This window comes from Lycium barbarum, chromosome 2 (genome assembly GCF_019175385.1).
Source record: "Lycium barbarum isolate Lr01 chromosome 2, ASM1917538v2, whole genome shotgun sequence".
Classification (NCBI taxonomy): Eukaryota; Viridiplantae; Streptophyta; class Magnoliopsida; order Solanales; family Solanaceae; genus Lycium; species Lycium barbarum.
The window spans coordinates 11,808,039-11,825,222 of NC_083338.1; the positions used below are offsets into that span (position 1 = coordinate 11,808,039).

At 35.1% G+C, this 17,184-nt stretch overlaps 1 protein-coding gene across 5 annotated transcripts; it reads left to right on the forward strand.

Moving 5' to 3' along the window:
• The first annotated feature begins 489 nt into the window (after positions 1-489).
• On the forward strand, positions 490-3,953 carry LOC132626179 (uncharacterized). 5 transcript variants are annotated; one of them, XR_009577189.1, is made up of 5 exons: positions 494-731; positions 2,456-2,567; positions 3,323-3,422; positions 3,507-3,588; positions 3,691-3,953. XR_009577189.1 is itself a non-coding variant. In XM_060340951.1 (4 exons), exons 1-4 carry the CDS (start codon positions 598-600, stop codon positions 3,536-3,538), a joined length of 378 nt encoding a protein of 125 aa, XP_060196934.1. In that variant the 5' UTR covers positions 495-597; the 3' UTR covers positions 3,539-3,953. The 5 variants fall into 5 exon arrangements, 2 of the variants coding, with proteins under 2 accessions (XP_060196934.1, XP_060196936.1); XR_009577190.1 differs by adding an exon at positions 1,069-1,157 and having other exon boundaries at positions 490-731; positions 2,456-3,422; positions 3,507-3,953; XM_060340951.1 differs by having other exon boundaries at positions 495-731; positions 3,507-3,953.
• Positions 3,954-17,184: the final 13,231 nt, after the last annotated feature.

A 17,184-nucleotide genomic window follows, 5' to 3' on the forward strand; every position in this document is an offset into this window, starting at 1 on the left:
TTTCTCTCCTTCAGCAGCAGGGATCTCGACTTCAGCAGCTGAGACTTCTTTTTCATTCGCAACTTCAGCAGCAGACTCTTTCTCAACTTCAATAGCAAACATAGCAACAGGGAGATCTTGATTATTTTGCACATCGACATGTCGAGCAATTGGCTGATCAATATCAACCGCAACCTCACAAGCAGTTTCATTGAGAGTCTCCTTCTTCTTCTTCGCCTTCTCGCTCTTTCTAATTCTTCCCCCCCCCCCCCCCCCCGACCTCAACATAAGCAACAAGAACCACTACAAGAAATATGACTTTTAACGATCACTTCTTAACGAAGGGACATGAATCCGATCGTTATAAATATATTTATAGCGACAAACTTTTTTTCTGGTCATTAAAGCCAATTTTTAGCTTAACATTAACAAGGGGATAATATTCTGTCTTTAAAACACATAATAACCGGTCGTTGAAACGATAATCAATAAAAAATAGGCGCTACTTTTTCCCTCTTTTTCCTTTTCCCCCAACCCAGCCCCCCTCTCTCTCAAAAATAAAACATTATGCATCGATGAAAACACACGCACGGTTCCGAAGAATAAAATAACTCCAACATGGTCCACCAGCAACTGCTATCAAAAGTAAGTTCTAGGAGAAGCAAAACTGTTACAGTACGTTTATGGGAGAAGAAAAAATTGTTCGTCACCTCTGTCGGCATCAATTGTTCATTTTTGAGCTCCTTCTCAAGGTATGATTCGAAACTTTACCTTTTTATATGTTAATTTTGGTTCAAATTAATAGGATTATGATCACACTTGTAGATATATGGATGTTGGTGCTGCTTTGGTGGTGTTGGTGTTCAAGAATCTTATCGATTTCAATTATTCTAATTTAGGGTATTTTTAATTTGTGCTTTAGAAGAAAGAATTTGTGGCATGGTCGCTTTCAATGTGCAGTTTCCATATCCACTGCTTTCGATTTATGTTATTCTCTTTTTTTCTCCTTCTTCGTGGACTAACTTCTGTGTTCCTTTATGTTGAGTTTAAAGTTTATGTCTTTCTCTAATTAGTTTTTCAAAAATTTAGAACCCTAGAGGAATAAAGCACAAAAACAGTGATTCTGATGGTGGAACCTTAACTGTGATTTGCTTTTTGTTGGGTGCTATCATATAAAGGTATATCTATTGAGTTTTAGGTATTTGCTTGATGACGGAGTTTTAGCTTTTCACTGAATTATTATATTTTCAGTTTATAGTTTGTTGGAACAAATCATGTGATGGTTTGTTATGCTTTATTTAATTTTGCACAATCTCTTTTAGAGAATTGTTGTTCAGTTCTTATGGAAAAGGTGACATCTTTTAGGTTCTTTCTTCCGCCTAATGTGATTATTTCTTTGTCTTTGTTTTGTTTATGTGCAAATTAAAGTTAAATAGATAGCTTTATTCTATGTAATATTGGGGTTAAATATAAAATGTGCATTTTGTTTTTGCTCTATGAGCTATTTACATACCCAACAAGAAAAGCAATCAAGCAAATTATTTGTAGCATAGGAATGAGACATTTTAAGATTTTTGAACTTCTGGACTTGCTTTGTCTACCATTGAAGTGAATGACTTAATTTTTCGGTGTGACCCTGCATTGTTGGTACATATTCAGTGGAGTGCTAAGAGTCCGTATTCTTTAATAAAATGGTGCACTTTTAGGCACGAGCTAAGCTTTCGTCACATTTTTTAAGGAGACAACCTCAAGTGAGTTCTATCAGCAATAAAAGAATGCACAGTTTATTGATCATTTTGTCTGAAAAACATCTCTAAAACCAAATTTACTGTTAAATTTCTCCTTGCTGCTATTCAGAAAAATAGTTTATTGCGTCATTCCGAAATATAAGCATCTAGATTCTCAAAAATAGAGTTGTCTTTCTATTAATTCCCCTTTTTGCTCTTTTATCTGGCGCGAAAGAAATAAATCTTTCTACTTTATAGTTTTGGCCTCAGAGATTCGTAAGAGTAATCATGATAGCTAGGAAGAATTGAAGAGTAGATAAAATCGTGATATATAACTATAAAATTAATGACCCACTGCGTCCTCCATTGTGACCTTATAGACTACATTTAGCCTTACTGCATTACTGCACAAGAATTTATTTTTTGTCATTAGTCGGAACATGGAAATGATATTTTGGCATGTTCACTGTATTCTTAAGCTATGTTTCTTCAATTTCTTACTAAAAACGACTGCAGTAATCGTACGTAGATGATACTCTGGCATTGGCTAGTTTTTGGTTTCGTTGTTTCCTCTGATACATGGACTAGAAGCAAGTTTTTAGAAGTAATCCAAACAGCTAGAGATTACATTTAGTTTTGTTCCTTCGGCTTAAAGCTCTGCCACAGACTTATTTACCATTTTATACTTAATATGTATTTTTCTTCTCTCTGTTTTAAATGTATTCTATTTCTTCTTCTCTCTGTTTCAGTTTTTTGTCTTCAATGAAGCGAGCGCTTTGCTTCTTGCATCACACTTTAAGCGAAGCGGGTCCTTGTCTATGTTTTCTGATTCACGCTTTCAAAAGCACTGATCATATAAAGGTAAAAGGCTAGCATGTTGTACGAAAGGTTCAACCTCGTGATTATTTTGACGTGCAAGAAAAGGATGATGAGTTTGAGGAGTTAAATAATAAGAATATGATGCTTTATTCTGAATGTGTATCTATGAGTCTGGTAGTGCTTCTGACTATTTGTACAGATGGAATTTAATTAGTGTTAGATTGTTTCTCTGTATAGCGTGTTTGTGTTCCTGTATATTCTCTGTAATAGTCATTGTATAGTTCTTGAACTTGCTAAACTTCACCAAGTCTCTTTAATAGTCATTGTATGGTTCTTGGGTTAGCTTAAACATATTCGACTTCTTTTTGTATTAGGTTGACATGAATCCATCAAAATTTCATAAGCCTGAAACCATCAACTTCAAAGACTATTAAGCATGCATACATACCAGCTGGTGCCTTAGCAAGGGGACGAGGACAAAGCATAAGAGCTTTGGGCTCCATTAGATTAAGAGTCTGTTTGGATTGACTTATTTTAGGTGCTTTTAAGCCAAAATAGCTTTTAAGAATTTTTGTAGTGTTTGAGTAAAATAAAAAAGTGCTTTTAAGCACTTGTTTTTAAGCTAAAATAACTAAATTTAGCCAAAAGTCATAAGCTAGAATTCCTAACTTATGGATTTTGGCTTATAAGTCAAAAGTCATAAGCCCGTCAAACGGGCTCTAAGTGTTGATAGATAACTCCAATTGGCAAAAGTAAAATAATAAAGCAGTAGCTTTTTGTCGAATGAGCTAGTACAGAATAATAGCCTTGTGCCCTCTGGTTTTGATCCAATGGAAGATGATGTTCCCCTCGCTCAGGAAGCTGAAGTGATGCAAGACACTCAGAGAAGTGAAATAGGTATTTTATTTTCTTAAGTTGTATTTTTTTGTTAGTGGACGCGAAGCGATTTTTACGTTTGACATTATAAACTAAAATTTGCAGGTCCATATGAATATGAAAAGACAAAAAAATAGTGAGGAAAGAAGAGGTGTAAAAATGTTGCAGGACTCAAAGCTGGAGAGAAGTTGAGTTATTTTTTACCAGAATCGACTTGTTGGGAAGCATCACCGCTCATTTACGAGATAATTAGGTGTTAGTTCATGATTGTAATATGTGCCCATTGCAGGTACACTCTTGGGTGGATATCGAGGAAGAGTAGTTGGAATATATATGGGAAGCTGCAACTATAAGTTAAGCATTACTTTCTTGATTTATTTTTCAAGCTTGATGCCAGTCAACTAACTTGTATGTGTTCTTTTGCGCGCCATAACATTTATGCTCGATGTATTTATGAACACTCCGTTATTTTGAACTTTTTGGTTTTAACTTATTGGTTTTTCTGTTGGTTGTAAACAGTCCCTGCAAGACACAAATCTCAGTTTCATAAAATCTACTACAACTCTATTAGTCACACATAGAACTAGAATAGTTATCAAGTCCTTGCTATGAGTTTCAAGAATCAAGACCCTCTTCGTTTCCTTGAAATAATACCATAGATTTTGCAGGATTAATTTTTGGTGTCAATCCACTTAGCCTATTTAAATAAGGCTCTCTCAAAAGAAACCATATGGTTCATTTCTTTATAGTGTTGCCCTCCTATTTCAATATTATCTGCCAAACAAAAGTGACAAAATGATGTTGCGATGTTTTTAATTTTGAATTGTACTGTGCAAAATGAAAATAAGCAAGTAATCAGAGCTAACGGTTGAGCGGCTCTCATTGTTATTTAGAGAACTCACTTTATCGCTTAATTAGCATGGAAGCTAGGGGAAGCGAGTGGGGCCGCCCCAGAAGGATGAGGGTGACAAAGGGTAGCATGAAGCGACCGCTTCTGTTCAAGAGGCAGAAGCGACTGAAACATGCACTTCATTTATTTTCACAAAAAAAAAATAGACTTTAAAGAGAAAAAGATGCAACTTTTTTATTTAGTTCACTGCTCTTTGCCTTGGTCTGGGGTTTGCAAGTCACGACTGATTTATCTTCTTTGATGCTCTCTGCCTCCTCTCTCAACTTTATGAACATTAGGGTTCTATCGAGTTCGTAAAATAATAACAACTTTCATGGCAAAATAAAGCTCTAAATGCTCTGGAGGAGTTGCTAAATTAAAGAAAATACCTCGATGGACGGCAGGAACGTTACCAAGATTAGGGGAGAGGGAGAATTCTGATGGAATCTTCATTTTTATTTTTTTTAGCGGGAGTTGGAAGAAGTGAGAGAAGGGGCTTTTGTATATTTTAATGATAAGTGAAAGGGGACTTAAGTGTATAAATTGTAAATTCCAAACTTTTTAAAATTATGAAGTGACCCTCGGGCCACAACTCTTTACCCTAAAATGAAAAAATAAAGGAAAAAGAAAATGAGTGACCCTTTTGCAAATTAAACTAAGAGAGTGGCTTCTTTGCCAATTTTTTTGTAGTAAGTTATTATGTGAAAACCTCTATATCAATGAGACAATGACAGTGTCAAACTAAAAAGCTTCAACTTGTAGTTTATATTCGTTTTCTTCTTTACTAGTGTTAGTACCCGCGCGATGCGCGGTCAATTTTAAAAAAATGTTGATCATGTCAATTGTGATAAGGCATGTTTGAGAATAGTAAATGATATGTTTTTAACATAATATTAACTTTTATCTTAGTTTTCAATTATATCCAAGGAGTAACAATTTTGTGAAATTAAAGGATATGAATCATAGTCTTTTCTTTTTGTTAGCTGGATATGATAATATAGTCTATAGATACATGTGTAAAAGCAAAATTCTACATGCTAGTCGGAAAAATTATGCTATGTGGTAGTCAGGTAGAGTTTGCCACTAAGTTACTACTCTCTCCGTCTATTATCTTAGTAGAGTCGAGAGGTCTTTTTTTACCATAATATTTTTGAAAAACTTTCCAAATATTTTGAATTATTTACTATCATGATTATAGTGATGTTTATGTATTTTCTAAATATATAAACTTTATTTAAAAGAAAAATGAAGTTTCTATGTCCCAATTCACACCGGATATTAGTTAATTTGACCCTCTTACCATGTTGTTTACTATCATGATTTATAGTACTGTTTATGTATTTTCTAAATATATAAACTTTATTTAAAAGAAAAATGAAGTTTCTATGTCTCAATTCACACCGGACATTAGTTAATTTGATCCTCGTATCCTGAACTAAAAGATTTTTTTTTTTTTAGACGAAGGGAGTATTACATACCGAATTAATCATATCTTTTATAAGTAATTCCTACAATATCTCCACGCTGCTTTATTGATTAACACTGAAGAAACTATCGATATCGTGATTCTACTTTGAAAATCTTCTTGATTTCTTCCTCGGCAAGGAGGTCCACAATCCTGTTTTGCTCTCCATATTGTGCCTTATGATTGGATCCCCAGCCTCTGCATTCAAGAATGATAGATAGAGATAGAAGGTCAGAGTCTGTTGGTAAGCAGTCTAATTACCTCTGTGCAGTGCAGTCAGTCGCAATCCGAAAAGAAAGCTAGCTATATTATTTTCACGGCGATTTTCAACCCCTAGTAATACAGGTAGCTTGGATGTTCGTAGTGTAATTAGAAATGCCATTCATAAAATCAATAATTCGATCCCTATTACCGTTGTTAACCACGCCGCCAGATTTATAGTCATCATATAGAATGATTTTTTATTCCTTATTATTTTAGCACATGTTCTACGTACTGCTCAATAATTTATACAGTGGATTAAGATGTCACTTGACTTAATGTCTTTTCACTACTTTCTCTTTTGTATCAATCAAAAGACAGATGCAATATGATACGTATCATAAACTAAGTAATAATCTCAGACGTTAAGATTAAAAATTATAAAATAAAATATGACATCATTAATAAATTCAGAGTACCCGATATTTTGAAAATAAAAAGATTAAATTATAAAAGGGACATAAAAAAGTAACATTACCGATAAATTCAAACTATCAGTCTCCTGCCAAAAGAATAATGAACACTATCATAGTTTATAGAATTTAGAACAGCATTTTCTTTTTTAGTATCGCGAAAGGAGTATATTCAAGAAGGCTTACACTATACACACATGAATACATATGACACACACAAAGATAAAGATAAATATTTATTTCACACCTGATATTCATCGAATCAAGTAATTTGAGTTAAGATATTAAAAATTAATATGAGAATACATAATCACTTACCTAATTATACTTTTAGTAAAAGATTTTTAATAGTGGTTTTTGAAAACATAATTTATTTTTTACACAACCCTATAAAAAAGATAAAAAAAAATATAAAAATAAATCAGTTCCACGTTTGAAATTTTGTTTTTGGATTCAAAAGATTAGATAAGTATTGAGTTGATTTGGATCAAACCCCTTATAAGTTGCTTTGGATCATAAATATTGAGTTGATTTGGATCAAACCCCTTTAAGTTGCTTTGGATCACACGTAGTATATTCTAAATTTAAATGCAGATTGCTTGGAGATTTGATTTTCAATCCAAAATTTTAACTACACAGTTAAAACTTGGAATTTTTTTTTTTTAAATTCAATAGCTTGGATGTGAATTATTTTAAATTTCATATTACATCCGTCGCCGCACAATGAGATATCCAACAAACATTTTTAAAATAATAAATTATGAAAGATACAATCAGAAGTTTTTTCTTTGTAAGAGAGTAAGACATAATAACACTTATATTGATATAGCATTAAAAGAACATCTTTACTCATCTTTAATACATAAAAATTATGAAAGATACAATCATTATATCCGTCGCCGCACAATGAAATATCCAACAAACATTTTTAACATAATAAGTTGTGAAAGATACAATCAGATGTTTTTCCTTTACAAGATAGTGAGACATAATAACACTTATATTGATATAGCATTAACATCTTTACTCATCTTTAATACATAACATATATTAAGACAGAATTCTATATCTGAAACTAACAGATTGAGGAATTTATCATTTACTTTGAGTAGTTATTTCGAATAAGTTGTAGAGATTAGCTTTCATAGCTTTGGATTCACAATCCCGCTTGCCCAAATCCATGCCACAATCCTGCATGTCCAACTTCATGCATAAAATTACTCAAGTATTTCACATCTATATTTCACAGAGGCCATAATGAAGCAGCTTGCAACTGCACTGCTTGTGCAACCAGATTTTAGTGCTTTACACATGTTAGGGGTAGTTGGCGGTTTATAAGTATGTTTTTCCACTATAATAGGACATGCACCTTTAATTTGAATTGGCAGCTTTGTTATCTAAATAAAAAAACATGAGTTTGAAGATAAAATTATTTTCCCGTGAACCAAAATTGGCAGTTTTGTTATCCATGGCAGTTCTTTTTAATATCCTAATTATTTGTTTAGAAAAATATGCAAACGTGGCTTTTCCTATTAGTTGCTTAAAAATTGCATGTTTTGTGTATGGGACGTGCTAAGTTAGTTTTTCTTTTAAAAAAATTTCTCTCTGTCTTTCTTTTCAGTTCTTTTTTGTCTTTTTTTTTTTTTAAATAAGAATTTTTTGGTGATGACCTTTATCATCCTATCATGCTTTTGCTTCTTCTATTCTATATAGATAGATTTCCCTAAACTGAGTCCGCTTTTTAATTTTTACTCTTCTTGCTTTTTTTTTTTTTTTGGGTAACTGTCTGCTTCCATTAATCACCAAATCGTATCATTACCAAACCATAGCAACACCCAACGCAGCGTACTATCTCAAAGGGAACCGAAAGAAAAAAGGGGTGACCTATACAATAACTACACCAGCATGATCAAAAGACACAACTCTGGAGCATTTGCTTTACTCCAACAGGTGCTCTAACATTTGAAACATAAGCGACCTCTCTAGCAATACTATCACCATCCCAAAATCTCTCACTACTAAAAAACTACCAAAAATCGACGGACAAAAACCGACGCAAAACCGACGGACAACTGACTCCCTGCGTCGGTTTTTTACATTTTTTTAATTATTTTAATTAGAAAACCGACGGACGACGTCGGTTTTTTTGGCAGAATTTTGAAAATATATATCCGCAAAAAAAATCGACGTCGCACGTCTGTTTTATTAAAAAAATAATAATTAATATAAATCCGACGGACGATGTCGGTTTTATTTTTAAAATATTTTAAATAATATGCAATTCAATTTGTTTTTTTTTAAATAATAAACAATTTTTTTTAGGAAACTGACGGACAGGGTCGGTTTCCAATATTTTTTTTAAAAAAAAATTTGGGTCAAATCTAGTCAAACGTGCGGGAAAAACCGACGGACATGATCAGTTTTGTCCGTCGATTTTTCTTTAAAAACATGGTAGACGGGTTTTATACCCATTTCTTCTCCTCTTCCAAATTAAAACTCCCATTCCCCTCAAACCCTACCCGCCGCCCCCTCCCCTCCGCCCAGCCCCGCCTCCCATTTCCCCGCCGCCACCTGCGCAACCCATCCCCACCAACCCCAGACCCATTTTGAAGTTAATTAATTGAGGTTAGTTTCTCTTAAATTAAGGCTTTTAAAATTCTTTCAATTTTAGTTTTATTTATAGATTTTAGGCCTAATGCTAATCTATTTTGCTTTGGTAAACATCATTTGCAATGTTATTAATGTTGAATTTGTGAAAAAAATGTAAACTTTATTTGACTAGTTTACTTGTCATTTTTTTTTTTTTTTTTGGCTTGAGATTGTGCTATATTTCATGTTCTTTGTCAATGTATTTGTGTTAGCTTAGTTATCATTCTTTGTAATATTATTGATGTTGAATATGTGCAAAAATATGTACTTTAATTATTTGACTAGTTTTTTTTTTTTGTTAGATTTCCATAAGTTATTAGAATTGTTATTGATCATTCCAAATTAGAATTAGTTGAGATTGTGCTTTTTAAAGTTAGAATTGTCAAGTTATAGTATTTCTATAACCTCAATACTAAAATGTAGATTTTATTTCTCTATATTTACTTTTCAATTTTTAGAATTGGTTGAAATTGTGTTTTTCAACGTTAGAATTATTAAGTTATGTTAAAATTATTAAGTTATAATATTTCTATAACCTCAAAACTAAAATGTAGACTTTATTTGACTAGATTTACTTTTCAATTTTTAGAATTAAAGTTAGAATCCATAAGTTATTAAAGTTAGAATTGTTATTGAGAATTTAAAGTTAGAATTGGTTGGGATTGTGCTTTTCAAAATTATATTAAAGTTAGAATTTGTAAATTATTAAAGTTAGAATTGTTATTGAGAATTCAAAGTTAGAAGTGTTTGGGATTGTGCTTTTCAAAATTATATTAAAGTTAGAATTTGTAAATTATTAAAGTTAGAATTGTTATTGAGAATTCAAAGTTAGAAGTGTTTGGGATTGTGTTGTGTTAAGTTATATTTTAAGTTAGAATTCTTAAGTTATAATATATTTCTATAACCTCAATAATTTATAGGTATATTTTTGTAGATGGACCATATGTGGATGTATAATATGAATAATAGTAATCGTTTGCTTGAGAATAATACAATTCTATACTTGTTAAATTTTTAGCTACGATCAATATATCATTATTGAGTTATTAATTTTATGTATGCAGATGTCATCAGGTGATAGTGATGAAGGTAGAGGTAGAGGTAGAGGTAGAAGTAGAGCTAGAGGTACTAGTAAGAGAAAAGATAAGAGACCTATAGATCCTACAGCTACTGGTAGTTAGTCCATTCCGTCCGCTCCACATATGCAATCTACTCCGCCTCCTTTTTTTATGCCTGGCTCTTCTATACAGGCCCAGTCTGGTCAGTGGGTCTTTCAGTCGGCACCACCTCAGCCGACATCATTTACCTGTCCTACTTCTATACCTATACCTATGTATTTACCACCACGTGGCAGATCTCCTAGCACATCAGCCACTTTGTCTCCTTCTCCTTCTTCTTCTCCAAATGGTACACCTCTAAGTGTATCTAATTTGCGCCTTAGAGATAGCAGCTCTGAGCTTGAATCACTGCCATCCAACCAGTCTCAGACCCATCTTCGTCCTCCTGCACCTGCACCTCCATCTGCTCCTGCTCCTGCAACTGCACCGACTCCTATACAGGCACCGATATTTCATGGTTTACATCCGGGAGATAGGGATACGATGGGTCAAATTTTCATCGTGCCTGAGGGAGTGATACGCTCAAATTACACCTATTAATGGCGTAAAGCGGACGTTGTCAAATATAGTAACCCAAACAAGGTTGGGGTCGAATCCCACAGGGAATATGAAGAGAAAATGGTACTAATTGTATGCGATACTATTCTTTAAAGGCTTTAATCCTATTCCGGACAGTTTGAAATAATTGTGGAGTAATGTAATTGAATACTTTGACTTGAATTGTACTTAATGCGAGAGAGAGACCAAGGTTGTGTTTCCCATTTTGATTAGATATTATGCTTCAGGTTTCAATGTGATGTATTTCTAATGGTTGTTTTAAGAGTATGCACTTGATCTCTTAAGGACTTCCTAATGTTTCTCAACAGTTAGGTCGTATTTCCTCTTTATGATTTTTTCAAATATAAAAGAGTTGAAATCGAAGAGCGACCAACAATGCCAATTTAGACTTGTTTTTATCCCTAAGTCAGTCTATTAAACGAGGGTTTACGCCCCGAGTTATTGTTATTCAATCTTACCAATACTGACTCTCTTTCCCAAGAAAAGTTAGTATAACGGCTTAGGCTAATGCTTGCAATCATTACCCATCGCTAACGCACAAAGATAGAATAAATACCAACAACCATTATGCATATATCAATAGTAGAAACCCATTTGCATAATACCCATCATTGGATCCACAACCTTAGTATTAAAATTAGCTACTCATCATTTTGGTTGACAAAGAAAGCTTAAAAGTTAACATAATATACTTATGATGCTAATACAATACAGAATGGAAGTGATTGTTGCTTTAAATGCTCCAACCACTTCAAATATTCAGGACTTAAAGTTAATGCTCCCAAAGAAAAATCAGAATTATGAATTAAAACCCTACTTTAAGTATTTATAGGGCCAAAAATTACGCCAAGTGGCCTTCTTCAAGAATTTTCTTGAACACCTTGTGAAATTCCCATTTTGCCCCTAGCCTTCCACAATATTACCATAAGCCACTTTGCGAATTTTCCTTTTTACCCTTAACCTTTGTCAATATTTCCATACTAATAATGTTCATAAATAATATTCATAACCAACTTGTACATTAAAAAAAATTTGGAAGATAGTCATTCCCTTAACTTACCACGACTACCTTGAAATATCCGAACGTACAAAATACGGGATATAACATCCTCGCCCCCTTTAGAACATTCGTCCTCGAATGTTCAACTGATCTTATGGGGTGTCATAATACTTCGGGAGGGTCTCTTTTATAGTCGTTCTTCTCTTTATGCCCATTCCTTATCCCTCACCCTATTCTCCTTATACTCGAACTCCTGGGTCTTTACACGAGTCCTCATCCCACGTCATAGGTTTCCTTTTCTGGTACTTGAAAATATTGTGATCCCTTTTTGGCCTAATATAATATGGTCTCCCCCCCTTTAAGGGGCTCCTTATATGCCAACAGTTCTTTTATGAAGTCTTCGTTTATACCTTATTCCTCATCTCTCTTTCCAGCTCTATGCATAGCATATCGAAACTTCTTATCCCAAGTTTTCCTTTTTCTTTCTGTCTATGTCATCCCTTTGTCCACATTTCCATACCTTTCCATCCACTATTCGTCCTTTCACTTGCTTAGCTCACTTGCTCGTAATTCTTCTTAGCTACGCGTTTGTGCTACAGCTGGGCGTCTATATTTTTCGAGTGTCCTACTACTTTTGCCCTCAGCATAGAATCCTTACAGTTTGCACTCTCTTCATCCTCGTTCATCGAACCCTTAACTATATTTATGATGTTATGACCGGGCGGTCTCCCCCGCACGTTCCTTGCATTTCATTCCATTTCCTTCAAGATCAAATCTTTCAGACCTCGCCTGAATTCTCATTCCATACCATTAATTTCCAAATCAACAATGTCGACCCATTATCCTTATTCTTTCCTTGGTGCGTACTCGGGTTCCTACCATTACCTCGTTACAGTATTCTCTTTACTCCTATGGTTAGAGATTTCCAATTGCCCTACGCATAAATACTCTCCTCTTCCTTGAACCATCCCATTAGTATACTTTCCCTACTTACATCCTTAACCTTCCTTAGGTTCTTTCCTCCTCGAACACTTTTCTTCTCTTGCCATTTGTGGCATCGGCTCTGAAGTTCGTGAAATTTTGACTTTAAAGTCGCAAGTCCGTTCTATTCTTGAGTCATTCTTTTGGAAAAAATTCCCCCTTCATGTCCGAGGCAACTACATTAATTCAGCTGCACATTTTATTCCTTTATATACCTTTCAAGGGCCAGAATCTTCTAACATCGTCACAAGGCTTGGTCATTCTTTCTCTTACTTCACATTCCTTGTCGTGGTCACTATTCCCTTATCCTTACTTGTTGGAATCGGTCCTCAAACTCCACACATTTCTCTTTGTTTCCTTTTACCACACTCTATCCCTTTTCACATGCCTACTTTGAAGTCTTACCTAAATCGTCTCGTGCTTTGCCTGTAGTTTCCTTCAGGGACTTCGCTCACTGAGGTTCCTTATCTTTCACCTCCTTCCGACACTTTGACCTCTTTGTTTTCCATGTACTCACTCTCTTCTTTTTCCAAATACCGCTGTTTTAAAATTTTCCCATCTCAACCTGTAGTGAAAGTGACATCAACTTACCTTGTAACGCTTGTACCATTTATTTATTATTATTTTTTTGTCACTTGAACTTCGGTACCCTTACTCGATCGAGACCTTCCATACTGTAACACCGGTTGCTAGAACTCATATGTCTACCGATGCAATCATATGTGGGATATCCTACGCATTCATATATATATATATATATATATATATATATATATATATATATATATATATATATATATATTATCAACTAGCCCACAGAATACTTCCAAACGCTATTCAAGCCTATCCAAATTTTCAGAGCTGTGACGCACTTTCTGTCTCTTCTCCAATCTAGCGTACCTTGTTTTACGCGACCCCTTAAGGTTTCCAGCCATTCCGTATACTCTAGTTTCCCTTAGGCCACTCTAGCTTCTCATTTGTCTCCTATGTCTGGATATATAGAATTTATTGCATACTTCCCAGGGGGTCACCCATCCTAAAATTGCTCCCCCCTCTGCACGCTTAACCTCGAAACTTCGACAGAATCTGGTACCTTAATGCTGATATAATCGCGTCCACTTCCTCACATGACGTCCATTACATAATCTGGAGCAAGTCGGAGTTTTACAGATTCCGAGACATTCTCGTAACACGTCCTTCCCTTTGCAATTACTATTTTACCCTTTTTCAATTCCCAATGTTCACCTCCCACCTGTGTGTATGACTACTTCCTATCTTGGGCTTCCAGATTCCCGATGGTAGTGATCGCACCTTCATCGCCATGCCAAATCCATAACCTTCCTGAAACAACGCATCTCACTTATTGCCTATTTACAGTATTTCCTCTCCACGCTTCTTCCTGTTAGGCGTATCCATTCTGGCAGAATCTCCTTTATCATTCCTACTATTCAAGATCTGTACGCAGCAAATATCGACAATGCCTCACAGAACATACGGCTATATGTCACATTCCAGCCATCCAGAGCTTCCAGTTCCAGGTAACAGAACAAAATATCAATACTTACCCCTGTGACTCTCCATATCGCCATTCACTTTCTTCCGTCGAATATAAGGCTTATATAAAGAATCTCATTTTCCTATGACTTGGCTCTATCGCACGATCTAAGACAGAAAGAAGGTCAACAATCCCTAGATGCCCCGCAGCCTCTTGTTTATAAATGTGGCCGACTTCACACAAATAAACAGGACTCTACTGGACACGACTTTGCAGACAACCCTTAGGACGACCGGCTCTGATACCACTTTGTCACACCCCGATCTTACTAGGGTGTGATGAGCACCCGGAGCCGAGCGAACCCGTTGACTCTTATTACCCACATAGTCTCTTTGAACTCTTAAATCAAATATAATGAAATACATAGTAAAGCTTTCAAAATCTTTCTTTTCATCGTACTCAAATCAAGTATAGACTGTAATCATACTGGAGCTGTAACATGATACTATAGGACACATCGGCTGATGGAGCTGCTTACAAACTGGCATTCTATGCCCACGACTCTGTCTGCAAAGTCTCTAACTTCGAACAAGACATCATAGCATAGTACTCTGACCCGGCAACACTCCAGAACAAATGGTGCTTGCCAACTCCGCTGGAACATCTTCTATAACAGCTTCTACTCATCTGGGTGTACCTGCGCGGCATGAAACGCAGCGTCCACAAGAAGGACGTCAGTACGAGCAATGTATTGAGTATGTAAGGCGTGAATAGTAACATAGTAAGGGATGTAATTATGAACCATACAGAATGGGAATATAAAACATATCATGAGATAAAAGAGTAACTTGTACATCTGAGTGCCTCTTAGGGCGGATGCCATGCATGCTTATCTTTCCTTTGAAAACATTTCTAGTCCATATGTAGAAAATAGAACATATCATAGCGCCGAACCACGTCGGCTCCCCCACATATGTCTCGCGTCCGGGATGAAAGTTACGCCAACTGACCAGGTGCCAATGCTTCTATAGCGCAAGATATCTCCCTTTTCCCCATCTTCCCCATATACATATATCATATAAGCAGCATGCAGGAGAGCCCAAAGAAAGTCAGGTATCCATCGGAGTGACGTAAGGTCGGTAACCTCCGATTACATTATGGAATAACCATGGCCGCTTTGTCTCACCTTGAAGGAACAATTATTATAAGATGAGACGAGCAACGAATAACAACATACATAAACCGACACCTGAAGGTTCAGAAACAAGTTTCAGGTCAATCCGATTTAGTATAAAAAAGTTATGAGCGTTTGAAGTACAGAACCTTTTACGAACATTTCAGAAGTCATTTTTGGAAAATCATTCTTATCATAGTCATCATAGAAATATTCTCATCTTTGACATCTTCATTGTCATCGTGAAACATGTCCATCGTTATAGTCATAAAAACTTACAAAATCATTAACCTCTGTTTTGATAGAGTACAGGCACTTTGGAAAAAAACATTTACGAGTTATCGGGAAGAGAATCATGCCTTGGAATCATAAACACCTAACTTTTGAAAACAAGGAAATATGGAAGCAATTATGAAATCATAACATCGGAATCATGCCTTGAAAGAAAGGGACGAGCCTTAACATACCTGCTCCACGTCCTATTAGCTACGCCTAAATGTCCAAGCTCGTTATCGCTAGTCTACATTCAAGAAGATTGACGCGATCATTAGATTCATCACCATATATTTGTCTTAATGCTTCAAATGAATTCAATTATAATCTGCCAAAATTTCGGCAGCATTTCCCCTGTAAATACACCATCCCCGAGAATCTAACTCGGCCCAAATCATCAATCAACAATCCGAGAATTCAACTCGGTCAAACTATCAACAACAATGCCATCAATCATACCAACAACATCAACAATCGATTCAATCAACATCCTACTTCACCTGAAACCTTCCAATTCCAACAAGAACAATAACAACTTATTTCTTTCTTTCAAATTCATGAATTCCACCAACATTTTACTTTAACAACTTCATTCATACAAATATAAGAATTCATGCTAGTGTCACATTAACTTCCACAACGACACCACAACGATTACAGTTTCATTTCAAGCCATTAAATCCTCATTTTACATCATGGAATCCACAACACAACAATCAAACTACTAAATAAAATCAATTCATTTGTTCTACACAATGCAACTATATTCGGCCACACCCCAACATACCAAATTCATGTTTTTCATCCATTTTCACACACTACGACATACACAACCATCCATAACATATGTAAAAGAGGATTGAACACATACCTTTCTCACTCAACTTCTTGGCTTGGCTAAGGTTTCCAACTTGCACAACCAATGCTTTGCTTGCTCCAACAATCACTCCATGTTAATTAGGGCCTTCAAATTAGTGGGAATACTAGAAGAAAATATTTTTTCTTGATCAATTTTCATGGCATCATTTGCCCTAGCCATGGCCGAATATGGCCCTTTTTTTTTCTTCAAGTTTTCTTGAATTTTCATGACAAGTATGTCTTTCTTGGTAAGCTCTCTCTCATATATATATATATATATAGCTCCTTCCAATAAAATGTAGACACATGCCCTCTTCTTGAAGCTTCTTAAATATAAAAAAAAGATGACTAATTGTTTTATTAGTCTTCACTTTTCCATATATATATATATACACATACTCCACGGCCAAGTGGCCTTCTTCAAGAATTTTCTTGAACACCTTGTGAAATTTCCATTTTGCCCCTAGCCTTCCACAATATTACCATAAGCCACTTTGCGAATTTTCCTTTTTACCCTTAACCTTTGTCAATATTTCCATACTAATAATGTTCATAAATAATATTTATAACCAACTTGTACATTAAAATAATTTTGGAAGATAGTCATTCCCTTAACTTACCACGACTACCTTGAAATATCCGAACGTAC